General features: G+C 33.1%; 1 protein-coding gene across 1 annotated transcript in view; it reads right to left on the bottom strand.

Annotated features, from left to right (window-relative positions):
* Positions 1–420: 420 nt before the first annotated feature.
* pelo (pelota mRNA surveillance and ribosome rescue factor) overlaps positions 421–20,985 on the bottom strand; it is a 36,673-nt gene continuing 16,108 nt past the window's right edge. Inside the window, exons 4-7 of the mRNA XM_072534837.1 lie at positions 12,745–12,967; positions 9,559–9,751; positions 7,119–7,225; positions 421–1,047 (exon numbers count right to left, since the gene is read on the bottom strand). Of these exons, the coding sequence (XP_072390938.1) occupies positions 965–1,047; positions 7,119–7,225; positions 9,559–9,751; positions 12,745–12,967 (606 nt within the window). The 3' untranslated portion in view covers positions 421–964. The remainder of the gene's footprint in view (positions 1,048–7,118; positions 7,226–9,558; positions 9,752–12,744; positions 12,968–20,985) is intronic.

Genomic DNA, 20,985 nt, shown 5'->3' with positions numbered 1-20,985 from the left:
TTAAAGTCCCCCATTACTATTATAATGTCTTCTTTTTTAATAGATCTTAAAACTGTGTCTAACTCCATGTAAAAATATTATATCTCCTTTTCATCCTTATCCGCTGTTAGGATAGATATCCATTCAAGACTAAAATTGTAGAACCAAGTGACCATTCAGTGCTTAAGGTATTTTCCACTTTTAACAAATAGTAGTTAGTAGAATAAACAACTACTAAATACAGTAGTATATAAAAGAATCTGACCAAAAATCCTGAGTTAAGAGTGAAATAATAACAACTATAAGAGTTAATTCAAAAAGTGTTATATATGAGCGATAATTATGAACCAATACACATGGGATGTGTGTCTCTACTGCGACTAGTCGCATTTTCGAATGAAGCACATTTTATACGGTAGACAGCAAATGATGAAAAACAAATTGAGCATTGGAATTTTTAATAAAAAAAAATATAAATAAATAATATATTATGTACATTATATTTGATTTTACATTCCTCGTTTATATAATATACACAATAGTTGTTTACAAAAAATAACAATTAATTACGTTTAAGAATAAGATACAAAATAAAACAAGTATGAACTAAAATGTCTTAAGAGCTAAATTGCTCTTATTGATTCACAATACAAGACGACAATCCAGGAAAGACTTTTGAAATAAACAACGCAGAGAATGTCTATCTAAATATAATAACCAATGGCAACATACTAAATTACATCAAAATACATAATTTAGCATTTTACACGATTTTATCATTTAGATAAGTTTTAATAGCTTTAATGCAATAATAAACGACAAAATATATATACCATTCCATACTTAATTTCAATTTAACTAAAGTAGTCTCCTGATTCATTAATTTTGACTTTTCCTGATTGTCCCATGGCAAAAATTAATAAAAAATCATGACTATTCTTATTATCTCTTAATTGATAATAAAACTAACAACGTATCCTTAATACTAATTCTCATCCTCGCTGTCTTCTTCCAATTCTGGCATTGGAAATCGCAAAATAGCTGCGACACCAGTTAACTGCTCTAGCTCTGAAATATTTAAATCATAGTTGAAAACGTACCTTTTTAAGTTAAAAAGCAATATAATTGTCTGTTATATTTACTGTTATTTTGTCTTTTAAGTGTAATGTGATGTTGAAAATGCAAGTTAAAATTTATAATGTTAAAGATAACTAGTATATTTCTGAGAACTTATAAATAAAATGATACGCATATCCATACATTATTACGAACTTAGTAATAGAGATAAGAAGAACCAAGGGGAAGATATCATCAACTAACCTAACCACAAATAAACAAAAAGTAAACAAAGTTTTTGTTGCCTTATAGAAAAGTTGATTTATATTTGGATTTAAACGGACACTTTTTCAATAATTTTTTTTTCTAATTTCAATAACTTAAAAACAAATACAGTTATAATGTTACGTTAAACTTTGATTCTAATAAAAATATTAAATGATATATTGCATTCTGTGAATATTGCTAATTCTCACCAAAAAAATTAAAAGTTTAAAGCCTAGTTTGATTAAGATTTTTCTGGATGGTTCTTTGAATTTAGATAGGCCGTTTTAAAGGGTAAGGGTACTACAGAATCCAAAAATGAAGTTTTTTTGTGATTATTCTGGATGGTAGAAAAAATACGACTAAACTACTCAAGGATATAATTCATCATAAAAAAACTTACAGAGAAGTAAAGACTAGTGTATAATGGTACATTTTATTTTATTAAAAAATAATTAAAATTTATCCAAAAGGATTACAATTTTTCAAAACGTTTTCGGTCCAGTCCAGATTTCATGAGTGAAATCTGAAAGTATATTTCTACTTTAAAATTACTTAAAATTTTGACTGTTAAATTTCTAAAAATGTGAAACTTTTACACTGAAAAAGTAGTTGAAACTAGCTATTGAAATAGGTTTAAAAACAATAAAACACTGAAAACTTCTGTTTTCAACACTTCCACAGCATTTATTTTAAATTATTATCACTACAGATGTTTCAGATCGAGTGTCTTTCTCAAGTAATCTATTTTTGGTATGTGTTTACACTTTAGTCTTTAGAGAACGATTTCCGAAGTGGAAATTGAAACGTCAATAAACGTATTTTAACCTTTAATTGTGGCTTATTCCCATTTAAATATAAATTAATTTAAAATGCCACAAGAAAATAGCTTCAGAACTTTAGTCTTTAACTAAATAAGTTGAGGGGAGAACTGTTTGTCTCAAGTTGGTCATTCAGAATTATGACTGTATTTTTTAATTTGTTCATTTCCATAGATTCGCATAAAGATAGCTTAAGACCTTTATTTTGAATGTGAAGAATTTGAAACTCGTTATTAAAAGAATGATTATGGTCTAGAAGGTGAAGTGCGTAAGCAGAGTCTGTTTTTCTATTATTGAAAGCCCTTTTATGTTCTGCTATACGTTTACATGTGTGTGTTACACATTTCTAACATCTTTTTTGTCCTCTCTGTGTCAGGTCTTGTTTCTGCCACGTATGTCATTATTGGTCTGATGACTGTTTTGTAAATTCTGCCTTTCGTTTCTTTCCCGATATTTTTATTCCTCCACATTGTTTCATTCAGGCAGCCTGCGGCTCTGTTTGCTATATTCACTTGATCTTCCATTTAAGTTTCGAGCTTTCCGTAGCTAGACAATGTGATGCCTAGATACTTAAACTTCATCACTTGTTCTATTATTTGACCTACCAGCTCCAATTGACATCTTAGTAAATTTGCGGTTGTAACCACGCATTTTGTCTTTTTTGGGGAAATTAACGTTAAATTTTCTGGCGGTTATATTAAATTGGTGCAGCATACGTTGTAAATCATCTTCACTTTGAGAGTAGTATTACGTCGTCTGCATAACAGATTATTTTAAGTTGTTTTTCTCCCATTTGGTATCCTTTTTTAGTTCTTTCTTTTTTTATTATTTCATCCATAATCAGGTTGAACAATAGAGGACTCAGGGAATCTCCCTGTCTTATCCCATTGCCAGCTTCAATAGGGTCGGTTAGTTGTTCTACTTTTACTTTTATTGTGTTGTTTTGGTATTTTCGATCGTTTTGATCATTCCTAGAGGTATCCCTCTTGCGTACAGTAAGTGGATAACGTCATTTAATTTGTCCCGGTCAAATGCCTTCTTAAGGTCCACGAAACATAGATATGCCGGTTTGTTGTATTCTAATGATTTCTCTTGCACTTGGCTCATTATAAATCGTCGGTGCATAATCCTCTCGACCTAAAACCTTGTGGTTCTTCTGCTAGTGTTATAATTTCATTCAGTTTATTTATTATCACTTTGATTGTTAATTTTAGTGTTGCATTTAATAAATTAATTCCTCTGTAATAAATTAATTCCTTAATGCTTCCTTTACCTCTTCCTCCTCAATATTTATTTCTTCGTTTGTCGTCACCTCTGGTGTTGGTGGTTCATTATCGTCACCTTTAGCAAATAGGGATCCAAAGTAGTCTACCCATGTTTCCTTTTGAATGTGTTTCGTTTTTATTAGTTCGTTCATCTCTTTTCTTTGTCCTCTGATCATTCTCCATATTTCTTTTTGTGTTCCGTAGAAGTCGTGTTCCATCTGTTTTGAGAAGCTCTGCCAGTGTTCCCTTTTTATTTGTCTAACTAAAGAATTCGTTTTATTTCTGATTCGTTTATAGTGGTTGTATTCCTGTTGTGTTTGTTGTGTTCTGTATTGTAAAAAGGCTTTTTCTTTTCTTCACATTTTGTCTTCACTTTCTCTATAAACCATGGTGTTTTCTTTTTTGATATGTTAGTGTTCCTTACTTTCATCTCTCCAAGTGATTCTTTTGCTGCGTTAATTATGTTATTTTTGAGTTTTTCCCAGCTTTCCTCGATGTTATCGTTTTCTAATATTTCATTCCCAGCGATCTTTTCTGATATTCTTTTGATCTACTACTTGTTGCAATTGGTCATAAAATGCTTCCATTGTTGTTTGAAGCTTGTTATTTTCTGGGCCGTATACTCCGATGATGTTCAAGTCTTCCTTCTCCATTCTTATCTTTGCTGTTACTATTCTTTCTGATATGTATTGACACCCTTTGATGTGATTTTGGTACCTTTGGTGTATTAGTAAGGCTACACCTTCTTTGGCCCTGTTTTCTTTTGCTACTCCACTGTAGATTAGTATGTATTCACCTAATTGTAATTGTCCTTTTCCTTTCTTTTTTGTTTCCTGTAGAGCACAAATGTCTATTTCTTTGTCTTTCAGCACTTGGGTTATTTCTTGGTCCCTTGAGTTGAGCGATCTGATATTCCAAGTAGTAATTCTCATCATCTGGGTTTTGGATGTTTTTAGCTTGTCTTATTTCTTGCCGTGGTCGTCTTCATAGTATCCAATCCAGTTCCGAGGCTGTACATTGTTTCTTTGAGCAGTATTTGTTTTTACGATTGGTAGATTGCTAACCTTGCCAATCACCCTCTAGATTTTATCCGGGCTTGGGATCTGCTGTGGTAACCGCAGAGCTACTTAATCCACCCCGCAATCACCCCAGGCAGTGTTAGCTGCCTGGGGTGTCTACATGATCAACAATGAAGTACCATACGAAGATAATATGTTAAAAAAGATTATTAAGTAGCTTTCATATATCCCTCCATGTTATTTCATCGATAGTAAGAACCGTAGGGTTTTTAAAGCCTTGCAAGATATTGATATAAGTAATCCAAATAGAACAAGGCAAAATACCCTGTGAAAATTTTATTTTGTTTAACTTAAATTTACTGATTATTATTTTTTTATAATTCATAATTTTCTTTTCAATAATTCCTTTTTCCTTATTTAGATTTATAAACGATTTAAACATATCTTACATATTATATATGTAGCAATAATTCATTTTCTATTCAGGTGATTAAGAATCAGAATTTGTCATAATAAGTGTTATCGAGAAATATACCAAGTATATCTTTTAATGTGGAAATATCTATATAAAGCATATTATCAATATTAATGTGGAGGTGCTACTCTGACTAATCATATATATAAAATCATACTGAGAGCCTGGAATGAGGAACAAATCCCAGAAGAGTGGTGTATTGGGATCGTTTGCCCGCTACACAAAAAGGGCGATGAATTAGAATGTAGAAACTATAGGGGAATAACCCTCCTTAATACAGCATACAAAATATTTTCGAGTATTTTATATGGTCGCCTGAGTAAATATTCAGAGGAGCTTCTTGGCGAATATCAAAGTGGTTTTAGGCCTGGTCGATCAACAACAGAGCAGATATTTGTGCTAAGGCAAATACTGGAAAAAACTAATGAATTCAATATCGACACATACCATCTTTTCGTAGATTTTAAATTGGCCTATGATAGTGTCCTAAGAAATAAATTGTATGCAGCCATGGATGAATTCCACATCCCCGATAAAATGATAAGATTGGTTAAGGCTACAATGCGTAAAGTTGTTTGCAAAGTCGAAATACAGGGCGAACAATCACAGGCATTTGAAACGCATGTTGGGCTGCGACAGGGAGATGCGCTGGCGTGTCTCCTTTTCAACATAGCTTTGGAAAAGGCGGTCAGGGATGCCCAAATAGACAGCAGAGGAAACATTTTTAATAAATCATCCCAAATTTTGGCATATGCAGATGATGTTGATCTAGTTGCCCGCACAACACGCAAGCTAGAAGAAATGTATACCACCTTGTCAAACGCCTTAAAAATATGGGCCTGCAAGTAAATGAAGTCGATCGGATTAGCCAAGCGGGCTGGGCGGCTGGCTTCTCCTTCGCTTCAATGCGAGAGATGTCAGTTCAATCCCCGGGCTCGGTGTACAGAAAACAAAAAGGCTAACGCAGCAGTTTAAAATTCTAAAATGAATCTGCGGCTTAGTCTAGAATATGCTGGTATCTGATCGGCCTATGGTGGAGCAGTACGGCAAGAGATAAGGGCTTGCGGCTAGGTGATACTCCTCCATAGATCCCTACCGGAAGGGCGTCGAACGCCTAAATACCGGGTATATATATATATATATATATATATATATATATATATATATATATATATATATATATATATATATATATATATATATATATATAAGTAAATGAAGATAAAACTAAGATAATCGCATCAACACCCAACAATAGAGCCAGAAACATCGGCCACCAATTCACGGTTGATAATTCTACCTTTGAAGTGGTGGACAAATTCACATACTTAGGCTCCCTGATCACCAAGGAGAACGTCATGACGGAAGAAATCAAGCGAAGAATAATCCTAGCAAACAAATGCCATTTTGGACTGAGTAGACATATGAGAAGCAGCAACTTAAGCCAAAAAACAAAAATAACCATATACAAAACCCTTATACAACCAGTGTTGACATATGGGTCGGAGACATGGACCATTTCCAAGGCAGATGAAAATCTCCTGCTTATATTTGAACGAAGGATCCTGAGAAGAATATTTGGTGGCATCTGTGAAAATGGTGTTTGGAGAAGGAGGTACAACTATGAGATATATCACAGATATAAACATATATTTGGTGGTAAAGACGATCCTTTATAAAAATAGGAAGACTACGATGCGCGAGATCTGGCGAGATCACAGCACAACAACCCTCCTAGAAGAATCTTTATGTCACAACCTGTGGGAAGTAGAAGTAGGAGTAGACCAAAACTCAGATGGAGGGATGGCGTAGATGAGGATGGTAGACAAATAGGCGCAGCAAACTGGCAACAGTTGGTAATGGATAGAACTGACTGGCGTAATAGACTTGGGAAGGTCGAGGCTCTTTTATAGGGCTGTAGCACCAATGATGATGATGATCAATATTAATGAATGCTGGGAGGACTCGTAACGCAATAGTTCTCTAAAACAATAATAATTGAATACAAAGAATCGTTGTATATTTTAATGATATTGGTATTCCAAATTTCACTAGTAATTATATCAGTCGGTTGTGTTGATTCTGTGTAAATTAGTTAAAAAAAATCTTTTTGTCTACAAATGTAGTTGGCCTACTGGCATTCCTTCTTTAACAATAAATATATTTTGGTAAGAAATAAACAATGTTTTGATTCGACATTGTAGATATCATTGGTCAGAAACTTCTAAATAATACTTACGTTCTCCTGAAATATGAAGACTGGAAAATATCTTGACATCCCCACCTGATTCTCTGACAGAATCCACCAAATTAACGTATTCCTTCCGCAGTTTAACATCTTGACATCTAAAAATATTAATGATTTTTTACTTTTGATCAAAAATTTAAAAATATTCAAATGTAAATTTTCATTTATAGGTTGATAAAATATAAAATTAGTGTTAATGTATATATACATATATATATATATATATATATATATATATATATATATATATATATATATATATATATATATATATATATATATATATTACATTTGATACACTAATTGTATATTGTAATTTATAAAACAAAGTGTATGTGAGGCATCATCGAATTTATTTTATTTGCTTGAAAGGTCACTCGTTGCTATTATGTATGGAATATAACATCGTCCGGAGCTTCGTTGGGAGATGTGGATCCGAAATGTCAAATTTCCATGACTCTGGTTCATATATCAGGCTGAATTTAACCGATGACATGGGTTGTGTTGGCTTTGAGGGCCACTGGACGGCCGTAGCTCAGCGGCAAGATAGTGGCTTTGTAAGCCAGAGCGCACGAGTTCGAATCTCGGCGCCAACGACATTTTCATTTCTAAAAATCATACAAGCCGTTTACTGTGCTTCGAAGGGCACGTAAAGCCGTCGGTTCCCCTGGGCTAGTGTGCATCGAGACTAGCTACTTGAAACATAGTTAAAGATGGAATTGAACCGGAACAATCCGAAAGGGTTTCCCCGGCAAAAAAAGTCATACGATATTATTATTATGAGGGCCGCAGTGGTTTGTGGTTTATTCGCATAGACCTACGACATAGGCAAACCTCACAAGAAAAAGTCTAACGGGGTCAAATAGCACGATCTCGTCGGCCAGTTAACATCACCTCCATGTGAGATGACCATGCGCACAAATCGCACTAGCAGAATGTCCAATGTGTGGTATCCTGTTGAAACCACGTGTCGTTGGTGTCCATATCATCCAATAAATGCCAATGACTTACACTCCCACTTAACGACTGCATTCGGTATACAATTAGTTTTACAGAAATCTAGGAAATAACAGTACAATAGTATGATAACTTGGAGTAAATATGACAAGTAAGTTTGTAGAATACGGAAAATGGAGATCAGAAGTAGATTAAAAAACAGAGTATGTGTGTGTGTATAGGAGGACAACAAAGAAACCTTATACTAGATAATGGAATTGCAATACAAAATTGTGATAATACAAAAATCGCAATGAAATTTACCTATATCGCAACACTAGATGGAGCCATTAGTGAGAAAAATATTTAAAGGGGAAAAATAAGAAATAACCGATGAAATAAAACACAAACGGTTAATCTGGTTTGGCCACGTACAAAGAATGCCGGTTACAAGACTTCCAAAACAAATTATATAATGGAAATCAGGTGGAAGGTCCCGAAGAAGTTGGAGAAGCGGAGTAAAGGAAGTTTTGAGGGACTGAGGCATAGAGGAAGATAACTGGAATGACAAGAGATAGCTGGAAATCGGAAATCGAAAGACGTAGATCGAAAGAACGTTTTAAACAAACGTTTATCGGTTTACATTTGGAACTCCTATTAGCGAAAAAATTAATAAAAAAACTAATTAATTATCCATCAATTAATTAACTTTCTTGTTCTTCATAAATTTGCTATTAGTAGAACACCTTTTATTGTACACATGCTCTAAAGTACTTTAAAAAATAGTTACTTAAAATCAGACCCCGACAAAATAATGTATTTATTTATAAATTTATTAAAGGACTTTCTAACACATACTAGATATAATTAACATTCACCATTCAAGCCATACAAAATTTTAAAAAGCATTATTTTTTATATTGTAAGATTACTTTAATTAGGGGTAGAAATTTGTCTGTTTAAAAATTAACACATTAATTACTTCGGGGGATAACTAAACTAGAGGCGTGAAAAAATCACACCGAGTAAAAACTGTAATTACATATCGCGTGATCACACACTATGTGCAGTGGTAAATGCAGTCCCATGCGTGTTTATTAATAAAATTAAATAAAATCGATTCGAATTGAAAATCGAATATAGTCGAATTGAATCCGGTCAAATCGAGTCAAGTCGAGTTGGATCTAGTTGAATTGGATCGAATTGAATCGAATCAAATAGAATCAAAATAAAATAAATAATTAAATTAAATGAAAAACCATCTAGACTAAAACCATAAGACTAAGCTCCGTGCTTAGTCAATAAGAAAGCTATCCTTCCCCTCCTCGGTCACACCCTGAGTGCCACATCCCATTTTTATTACTTCATTATTACCTTCTGCAGTCTTGTCCTAAATCACCACATTATTTTGGTACAAAATATACTGTAAACTTCATGTTATTTGGCAACTAAAAGTTAGTTTAATCACAGCTTTTTTCATAAATAATATATTTACCTAAACAAATTGTCTGATATAAGCAAAGTTTCAATTGCCTGTTCCGAATTTGCTTTTTCCACATGTTTTTTACCATAAAACGCCTTGGCTGGTTCACATTGAAGCATGGTGTAAAAATTTTCCAAGATTTTTACCTCACCAGCAGCTTTTGTGTCAGATATTTTGTTTATAACAGATGGATCTTGAAGTATTTCTAAAAAATATGGATACATCAAACATATAACTAATCAACTAAATGTTGGTAAAATCTAATCAATTCAAAATATAATAATCATAAATTTTTTGGGGTTCCTAAGCTTCCCTTTACGAATAAATACAGATAAGACAGTAAAACATTAGAAATATAGAACGAAGTAAGATAATAAAGACTAATTGAACATAGCTTTGAATATAGCATTTAATGGCAAAAATAAATTTAAGGAGATAGAGGAAATAACATACTTATGAGAAGTACACTAAAGGATTCGCACAGAGCCATCTAGCGGAAGTTACTCGAATTCGTAAATATATTCTTCGTAAATTTTGATATTTCTTATGGTAAACAACATTGACAGATAAAAAAATCCATCGCGTGGTTTGGCAGCAACAAATTTCCAAAACAATCAATTTCATAAAAAAAAAAAAAAAATGAAAATCTATCGTGAAAATTTTCGTGTGATGATTTTAGATTATTTTCTTGGTCTCGGTTTTCGTGATTAAGCATCAGAAGAATTATCAACTGTTCACAGATGGTTTAAGGAATCAAGCGTACATGCACCAGCCACAGTTGTTTCCCAATCTTCAAGCTATATTTAACGAGTAGTGCAAGATAAAGCTGCATTTACAGAATAATATGTTAATGATACCCTTGGACACCACATACCAACAAACGATGTAAATGAGTTGGATAAATGGTTGATATACTTAAACTAGCATAATGACAATTGTGTCCAAAGAGTAAACGAGAAAAATATAACTTTAGTAATACAACCCAAAATAATAAAAAAAAAATACAAAAAAACGCCGATACAAAAAACATAAAAACCTCTATTAAAAATAGATCTGTGAGACGAGGTATTACACAGTTTGAAACCGAAAGCATTGTACAAGAAACAATAGAAGCAAGAAAAAATGAGATGAAAAATAGTATAAAGTTAAAAAAGAAATCTTCTAGCTAACGGATAAAGGGGGAACAGGAAAGAGTGACAAATGTTAAAAAGAAAATAGTTGAAGAATACACGACATTGTATGCATAAGAAACCAATATTGACATAAATCACATCCAGACAAAAAGTAAAATTCAAGGATTTAAGGACAATAATTTTTTTTAGCAGATTTACCCTCTTGCAGTAGATAAATTACCTTTATATATACGGTAGTTTAGTTTAGTTATAAGCAAAAATGTTGTTAGAACTTAAATATACATATAATTTAAGTAGTATTTTTACTGGTAAAAATGGTAAAATTTGCAGTTTTCTTATAGTAATTTTACCTCGTTTAATGTAGGTTACAATGTCTTACCGTATTTAAATCAGGAGATTTATTAACAATTTTTTACAGTGTAGGTATTTCCTAAGACGAGATAAAATACGCGCTCAAAAAAGATAACAATATCCCTAAAAAACGATGAAATAGACCCACAATCTATAAAACTAAGAGGAACTGTATTGTTAAGACAATTTCTTTAATATCCACAAGGAAACTAAGTTCCTATAGCTGGCTGTATACCATGTACTCGTATCACAAAAAATTTAATAAAATCCTTTATAAAAGGTATATAGTTAAATTTAATTATACACCTTTTATAAAGTATTTTATTAATTTTTTTTAATTTCTTTAATATTTGTATATTTAATAACTCGATCATCATCCTTTTGCACAAAAAGTGACAAAGTGAACCTAGAAAATTACAGGCCGATTTGTCCACTCAACTATGTATACACATTAAACACTCGAATTATAACCGATCGACTGAGAAAATTTAAATTGTAAGAGCCAAGAGAATAAGCTATGATTCTATTTTTGTTCTAAGCTTTCTTTGTGTGAGAACATATTGATCAGCCCTCGTAGCTCTAAATTTTAGATGTGATGATTACCTTCTAAATTATCTCGTGCCCTATAGCAACAAATTAGCTCAACTTCTGTCCATATGCTGTCTTTTTAATTGTCCAAAATCGTCCTTAATATTTATTTTTCTATCGGTCTACCACATATACAGTGATGAGTGCCTTAAGAACCGGCAAAATAACGCAAAAGATAGAAAACATAACACGCTGTGAAATAAAAAGAGATGAAAGTAGTAGAGGTGGGAAATTATCGATAGAAACCTCTAATTTACATTAAATTACATTAGGACTATCCATAGTTTCCCACCTTTAGACGTTAGCTTATGAGCTAGTTGACTTCAGTCATAATATTACAAGCATGACGTCGAATATTTACATTTTTTAAATTTCGCATAAAGTAAAAACTGATTGAAGGCAATAAAGCAAATGTAAGTAAACAGTTTCATTAGTAGTAATTTGATAATCAATTCTGTTTTGACGAATACATAATAACAAGCTATAATAATTCTGTATTGAGAAGAGTGTATGCCACGTCTCAAATCATAGTTTATTATTGATCAATACTTTAATTTTGGATAAAAAAATACTACTACTTAAACTGTTTTTACTTACATTACGTGATACGTATTACTATGACTGAAGTCAACAAGCTCATAAGCTAACGTCTAAAAGTGGGAAATGTAAAGTAAATTATAGGTTAATATTGATAATTTCTCACCTCTACTACTTTCATCTCTTTTTATTTCACAACGTATTATGTTTTATATCTTTTGCGTTATTTTGCCGGTTTTTAAGGCACTCATCCCTGTATAGAGGTTCGTAACAATACAAGAGGTGAGTTTTGTCTTTTCTTAATCATAAAGTGTTTTTGTTAATTACTTCTTTCTGTAGTATGTTAAAATTTTAGTAGACTACTTATATTACCTAACTTATTTATCTAACAATGAATTAGAATCACTGTTATTCACTTAGATTTAATATTCGTTTTTGAAATTCTATTGTTTGATGAACTTGAACTGTGATTGATTTTAATTTTATTTTAGTATATACTTCATTTACTAACTAATTAATTTTGGAGTATTAATCAGAACCTTACCTATCCCATTGCCTTTTCTATAATTTTTTTTTAATTTTATCTTACCTTGTAGAGAATGTTTAAAACCCGAAGAAGAATGAATCAACATAAATTTTGACTTATTTTCTAGCAAAATTTTATTGTCTGTTTTAACTGCAGTTTGGAACATGTACTCATAAAACTGATCTTTCACAAATCCTGGAGATGCAACCAGTATACATTTAACAATATCGAAGTTGATATGTCTTAGAATGGCTTGCATCACAGTGTCATAAAATTTAGCCAATCCCTAAAAAAGAACCAAAATTTTAATATTAGTTATTATTTATACAGAGTGCCCAGAAACTCTTCTGACAAATGAAAACCGGAGGTTGATCTGATAATTTTAAGACAATTTAACTCAATCCACCTTGTCCGAAAATGCTTCCTAAGGGAGTTAGAGCTCTTTGAAAAAGGTGCCTTGTAATTAGTTTTTTTTAATACCTTTAGAACGCTTCTATTTAGAAAAACGAAAACTGGTAAGATTATTTATCATCTAGAGTTGAATCGACTCCATCAATTGTGAGAATTTCTAGTACCGGTCATAGGCGTCCGTTTTGAGTAGATCAACGGTTATTTTAACGCATAACTTTCTTCTTTTTACCTTTTAAGCATTCGTTATACTAGAAATTATTAAATTTTCAGGTATTCTAGTAATAAAAGATACTCTAAGTCGGTAGGATACACCGTTTTCTGGAAAAATCGATTTGAAAATTTTTCGTTTTTTCGTCATGAAAGTTAAATTAATAGGTAGCTAAACGAAACTAACACAAAACAATAAGTATCAAAAGTAGATAGTTATAAAAGATGCTCGATGTTGATGACCATAAGTCTCTATGCATAAATTTGCCCTTTTGCTTAGACAATGCCGAATTCTTGCAAAAATTCCAAAGTTATTTCTAAATTCGTTGCAAGCATCTTGTATGCTTAGCCAGAGTTGTGCACTATTTTGTATCGGAACGGAATAAACACAAAAATCGCAAGGATTAAATTACGGCGACCTTGCTGGCCAAGCAACTAGACAGCCTCTTTCAATCCAGTGGTCTTCGTAATTATTATCAAGAAAGTCTCGTACATTCCTGCTAATGTGGGCCGGACAGCCGTCATGTAGAAACCATAAGTTTTGCCGAATATTTAAAGACACATCATCTAACGAATTAGGTAAAACATTTTGCAGGAAATGTAAGTAATCAGCACCATTTGAATGAGCAGGCAATTCCACAGGCCCAAGTAGATAATCGTTAACTACTTCTATCCAGACATTTATGCTAACCCTATGCTAATGCTTAAATTCTTGAACGACGTGGAGATTGTCACAAACGTATGAATAATATTGTGCATTATGCACATTAAAAATTTCATTTTTTGTAAATGTAGCTTTGTGGCAAAACAAAATGTATCTGAAAAAATTTTCATTTTGATTTTTCTGATTTTGTAACCATCTAGCGAATTTCCTATGGAAAATTTTAAAATTGTGGGATACATTGCAGATTAGTATTCGAACGCTAATTTCTGGATTTCCTCAACTTCCATTAAAATAACATTTTCATGTGCTGCTGTTACATCATCAAGTCGTCCTGTTTCATTATCACTGGGACCACTGAACTTGTTTCTCTTAATCGTTGATGAAGAGCTGTAAATGTTGAGTAAGTGAAATCACGATTGGGAAATTTTTCAGGGTATCTACGTTGTGCTGCTCTAGCGTTACACCTCATTTTGCCACAAACTAAAACATATCAGCGTATTCCTCATTAGTAAAAACCATTTTTGTTGAATTGAAATTGTTATATTCGAATGCCACAAAGTAAAAAACTAAAAGGTAAACTTCGCGAACTGACCACAATTTGAAAATGAAAACGTAGGTTATACTTCTGTTAACAGGTCCACGGCCAACTAGTGCAAAAAATATTAATTTTACTTTCATGACGAAAAAACGAAAAATTGTCAAATCGATTTTTGTAGAAACCGGTGTATCCTATCGACTTAGAGTAAGAGTACCTTTTAGTACTAGAATACCTGAAAATTTAATAATCTAGTATCACGAATGCTTAAAAGGTAAAGACAAACAAGTTATGCGTTAAAATAACCATTGACCTACCCAAAACGGACGCCTATGATCGATACTAGAAATTCGCAATTAATGAAATCGATTCAACTCTGGAGGAGAAATAATCGTACCAGTTTTCGTTTTTCTAAATAACAGCGTTCTGGAGGTACTAAAAAAAATGGTGAATTGGGTTAAATTGTCTTAAGGAATCTCTGGTCTTCGTTTGTCAGGAGAGTTTCTGGACACCCTGTATATCTAGATCTTATATTTTTGTTATAATTCTAGCGTTGGCCATTCGAAAAATCTCTTACAATAACAAAACCACATTATGTGAGTGTCTGACTTAGGTTAAATATTTCATTATACTCCGATGTTACAAAAGCAAAAGAAAAAAATATATTTAACAAAAGTATAAAACATTTTTGAACATAAAGGATCAATGCTGATGTGAAAATCTTAGGCTGAGTATACGAGGTAGCAGTCAGTAAAGCAGCTTCCAACATTGTTGATCTGTTGAACTTTTTTTTTTATTTATTTATTTATTGCTAATTTACAATCTACTTCAATACAGTAATAAGTAAATATGTTGTATGTTCTTGGCTTGTGGCAGGTGTCGTCCATTGACGACTCTCTGGAATTTACCTAGCAGCTAGATCTTCTGGCCAAAGTCTTTTTAGACGTCTGTCAACCAGTGGGGGGCTGAATAATTCGTCTATGAGATGGTTTGGATGGTCTGCGCTGCGATTCATGTATCTTCTGGAGTGGTCGGCAATCACATCATTGATGAAGGGGATGTTGAGGTCTGCATGAAGGGTTTGGTTTGACACATACCATGGGGCTTTAGCTAACATACGAATAGTTTTTGACTGGAATGTCTGTAGTATCTTGGTGTTGGATGGTTTGCTACAGCCCCACAGCTCAATTCCGTATGTCCACACTGGTTTGAGTATTGTTTTATAGATGGTCAGTTTATTTTCTAATGAAAGTTGCGATCTTCTGTTGATTAGCCAGCTCATATTTTTAACTTTTAGGTCGAGGTGTCGTCGTTTGGCTGCAATATGTGATTTCCAAGTAAGTTTTTCATCTAGATGAAGACCCAGGTACTTTACTTCTGTTTTTATAGGTATAGGTGAATTATTTAGTTGTAGTTGTGGACATCTAATTCTTCGATTTGTGAAATTTACTTGACAAGACTTGTTTGTGTTGACGTTTATTTTCCAGCATTTAAGCCAGTCTTCTAGTTCATTGAGATGATTTTGCAATTTGTTAAATGCTAATATTTCGTTGATGTCTGATGCTAGTATACCAGTGTCATCCGCAAATGTTGCCATTAGTGTATTTTCGGTAATAGGAATATAAGCAGTGAAGATTTGATAAAGGAATGGGCCAAGTACACTGCCTTGAGGTACTCCGGATTTTATTTGGTGGTAGTTGGATAGAGCACCTTCGAATTTAACTTGGAAGTATCTGTCGGACAAGTATGATTTAAGGAGGAGGTAGATTTGGTCAGTTAGCTGAGCTTTTATTTTAAAGAGAAGACCCTCATGCCACACTCTATCAAATGCTTGCTGTATATCGAGGAATGCTTATAGACAGATTTGTTTCCCTTCTAGGCTCTCTTTTATTTTGTTGACTAATCTATGGCACTGTTGTATGGTTGAGTGATTTAACCGAAAACCAAACTGATGATCTGGGATAAGGTTTTCTATAGGTATTATTGTTTCTATTCTGTTAAGGATTAACCTTTCGAAGACTTTTGATAAAGTCGGAAGGAGACTTATTGGTCTGTACGAACTGGCTTCAGTTAGAGGTTTACCAGGTTTAGATATCATTATAATTTGTGCATACTTCCATTGTACTGGAAAATAGCATAGTCTCAGGAGGCTATTAAAAATAATGGTTATTAAGACGACACCTTTTCTTGGGAGTTTAAGATTTCGCCAGTTATAAGGTCAAATCCTGGAGCTTTATGAGGGTTAAGCAGGTTGATTTCGTTAAGGACTTCGTTTGGTGAGAAGTATTTTAGTGGTAATGATAGCTGACAGGGTGCATTAAGGAAGTCTCTAATTTTCCCGTCGTTAATATCGTTGGCCTGTGGGGTGGAGAAGACGGTTGATAGATGTTCTGCAAATCTGTTAGATTTTTCTATATCTGATCGAGCCCAGGTTCCATCATTTTTCCGAATTGGTGATTTCATTACTACCGGCTTTTTGAATTTCTTTGTAGCTTTCCAAAGAGAGTTGTCGTCAAGAGAAAGGTTTGTGACATATCTTTCAAAAGATTCGTTTTTGGCTGTTTGGATAGCGGAATGAAGTCTGTGTGTGAGCCTGTTTAGATTTGTTTTATCTATCGCGTTTCTTTTTGCCATTTGCGACGGGCTCTTCTTCTTTCTTCTACTAGTGTTCTAGTATGGAGGGGTATACTATACCTTTCATCAATGGTTTTTTCCTTTTCAGGAGTAGCTTTCCAAGCGGCTTGTTGTATTTGTTCCGTTAGATATTTTACAGCTTCTTCAATATCGTTTTTGTGTTTGAGTCGAATGTCAAGAGACATTTTTTCATTGATTTCTTCTTTGAATTGAATCCAATTCGTGTTACTGGAACATAGCCTTGGTGCAAGAGTTTTCCAAATTATATTGGTACTTAAAGTAATCAAGATGGGACTGTGGTCTGAATGTAGATCAAAACTGGGGGTGATGTCGCTGTGTATTTCAGGTATTCCCTTAGTTATAGCAAAGTCTAGCAGATCAGGAATTTTGTTGTTATCAGTGGGCCAGTATGTGGGGGTACCAGTTGTTAGGTATTTCAGGTTATTATCTTGTATGATCTTTAATAGATTTCTGCCTTTTGGAGATATCAGTCTTGCTCCCCAAGTTGTATGTTTTGCATTCCAGTCCCCTGCCACTAGGAAATGTGAACCAAGTTGTTCAAAAAACTCTCTGTATTCCTCCAGATTGATGGTATGGCGTGGTGGGTTGTAGATAGAAGCTATTGTTAATGGAAGGTGAGCGCTTGTACTTTTATGATACTACTCTGAATTTTGTTGGTGATATATGGAGCAAGTTCATAGTGTTTTATAGCTGTACGGATTATTACAACTGAACCAGCATGGGCTGTTCCATCTGATGGTTTGCGTAATAGACAGAGTAGTGTGGAATTTTTATAAAGACCTCTCAGTTGTGTGACTCTCAGATATAAGTAGGATGTCTATTTTGTTTAATTTTAGAAATAGTATAATTTCTTGCACATGGTTTGTTAGACCATTTGCGTTCCACTCTGCTATTCTAAGTGAGTTAGCCATTACGACGTTCTATTTATCACTGTTGTAAGCATGCTTAGTATCATGCTGTTTTGGTTTATCAATTGTGCAAACATATTTTTAAATTCGTTGAGGAATTCTGTAAGTTTATTTGAAAGGTCTGAATTATTGTTGTTGTCTTGTGAAGAAGTATTAGTTGCTGCAACTTGAGCATATGTTACATATGATTGGCGTATGTGGTGAGCATTAGTGTTATTATTATTTAGGCTTGCAACTCTAGGAATGCTGCTTGTTATATTTTTGTTTTTCGAATTTACTAGGTCTTTATATATAGCACATCCTTTATAGTTTGCTGGATGATTGCCATTACATAAGGCACATGTTGCTGGTGTGTCGCGTGATTTTTTTGCAGGTTTTTGTATCATGTGATCCACCGCATTTAACACAGGCGAATGGCCTCAGGCAGTAACTTTTTGAGTGCCCGTATTTTTGACACCTTGTGCATTGTACTATTGTATTTTTTATTCTAGGTGGTTCTACTGTTATTATGCAGTTTCGTAGGACTTGCAGGTTAAATATGTTTTTGTTGTTTTCATTTGGCTCTATATCGACAAAGAATAAGGGCAATGGTTCTTTGGTAACTCTATGTCTAACATTAATTATGTTGCGAACTTTAAAACCCTTATTATTTAATTCATGCGAGATATCTCCTGTGGGTGTTGAATGATGTAATCCTCTTATGACAACTCTATAGGCCCTCTCTTGTTTCGGTTTACTGTATTATTTGAAATGGTTTTGGTGTAATAGGTTTCGGCCGCAGTTGCAGTTGAAAGGTTTGCTATCATAGCACTATAGTCAGTAACTCCATAAATATAGATTGGTGGCGGTGAGGGATCTTTTTTGGTTATATTTGTGTTTGGTGTATTTGATAATTGTCTGTTTGTCCATCTAGATTTTCTTTTGAGAGGGAATCAAATCTGTTTTGTGTTTGGATTTGGTTTGGAATTTCTGAGTTGTTTGTCTTTTCATCCTTTTTCTCTTATTGCCAACTTCTTGCCAAGGATGTTTATTTTCGTTTTCTGTTTCATTAAGTTCTACGTCGCTATCGCTATCCGTGTAGTTATTGGTGTTTGTGATGATGGGAGTGAGCATTGAGGGTTTGTGGATACTGTTGTGTATTGGGACTGAATAGGGGTTTGACTGTTATGAATATTTGTGCACTTAATTGACTAGGAAATTGTACTTGGTTTGGCATAGCTATTTGGGTTGAATAGGTATTTGTTTAGGCATGACATTTGATTTGTTGTGTGGTTAGATGGTGTTTGATTAAAATACAAAAATGGTACTTGCGGTTTTACTGCTGTTTGGTTTGACTGGTTCTGGTTATTTATTGTTGGGACATCCTGTATAGTATTCATTTGTTGATAAATTGGTTGGCCATTATTATCAAATCCTAATAAGTTCCCCGAAGGGAACATATTTCTTTTGTTTGTTTGACTAATCACTTAGTTTTTGTTACTTTTCACTTTAACAATTTTTTGATGCTGATAAGATAATTACTAGTTAATTAGGTAGTTTTACGATAAGGAAGTTCTCTAGCGCTTTGAATGACGGTACGTGTTCACGCTTCGAGAATCAGATTGCTACTCCCTGTTGAACACTTGAAGTAATAAAATAAATTAGCTAAAAAATATTAGCTATAAAATTATATAATTAATTCTAATTCTAAAACTATCATAAAACGCTATTGCAATACAAGAAAAGCCCCCAATAACATTTTTGAACCAGCCAGCGCAATTATTTTACAAAGAAGCCGCCTACGGTATTATTAAAAGCTTAGTTTGTAAAGCTACATTTTGATATTAAAACTTTTGACTCAGAAGTCAGAAGTCTGCAATAGTAAGTTTATATTATTATAGTAAGCTATTAATAAGGTGTGTTAGAAATCTTAGTCATGTTTCTGACAATGGCTGTCAAAATATTTCCAAGCTGAGTGCACCAACTATACATGCAAGATTCTTTAAGGTCAAGGTAATCAATTTCATAGTTTTGTTTACTTCTATTTTTTTAGTATCTAATTGAAAGCGGAACGCCAAAATGTAAATTTGAAGAGTATGTTGTGACCATACATCCCAGTCAATTGTTTGTGATTACAGCAAACCATTCAAATCAGAGCAATAAACTGTAGTAAAAACTTACAAAGTTTTGGGTATATGTTGCAGGTACATGATTTAGTCGACATCTATATAAAATATTAATTTTAAATTTGTTCTCATATACCACTGAAGGGGTATACGGAGTACCGGAGTTGATAAATGTGATTGTCTTGAACTTACCAAATGTTTTGTTAATTAATTCTGGTTACTAATAAACAAAATCAACTTATACTACTGAGCTCTTCATGGAATGCAGCAATATTTTAAATATTGCACTGTAAAAATAGAATGGTTCAAAGAAGAAAACTATTATAAAACAGCTCCTTTCCTATAGGCTACTATAAACTAAAATAGATAATAACATCTTCGTTAAATGTTTATTTGTTATAATACAATTCTTTATCTGTCACAACATATTCTTTGCACTGGGGTCTAAAATTGGCTTTTTTGTCTGGATCTTTGCCTACTATCGGGGGTAATTTTTCTTCAATAATAATAAAAATCTTACGCTTCAAAAAAAGCAAGCTTTTCATGATGATTCTTCTGATCTATTCCGTTACAATAACTACAAAACTTTATGCAACTGAAACTGAGAACGAACACTTTAAATATCGGTGCTTGTTTAGTTTATCCTCTGATTTTTTTTTGTAAATGTAAATAAAGGCAATTTTCGTACAAAAACAACGTGCATGTAGGTAAGATACTCATTTTCGTTTTTCCTATAGTAGCCATAATCATCTAATGGTTTTAAATCTCAGTGATAAAGAAGATATGAGGAGTTGCTGTAAAGTTTCAAAAAATTGTTCT

Source organism: Diabrotica undecimpunctata, chromosome 6 (genome assembly GCF_040954645.1).
Source record: "Diabrotica undecimpunctata isolate CICGRU chromosome 6, icDiaUnde3, whole genome shotgun sequence".
Lineage (NCBI taxonomy): Eukaryota > Metazoa > Arthropoda > Insecta > Coleoptera > Chrysomelidae > Diabrotica > Diabrotica undecimpunctata.
This window is presented reverse-complemented; position numbering and strand designations above follow the sequence as displayed.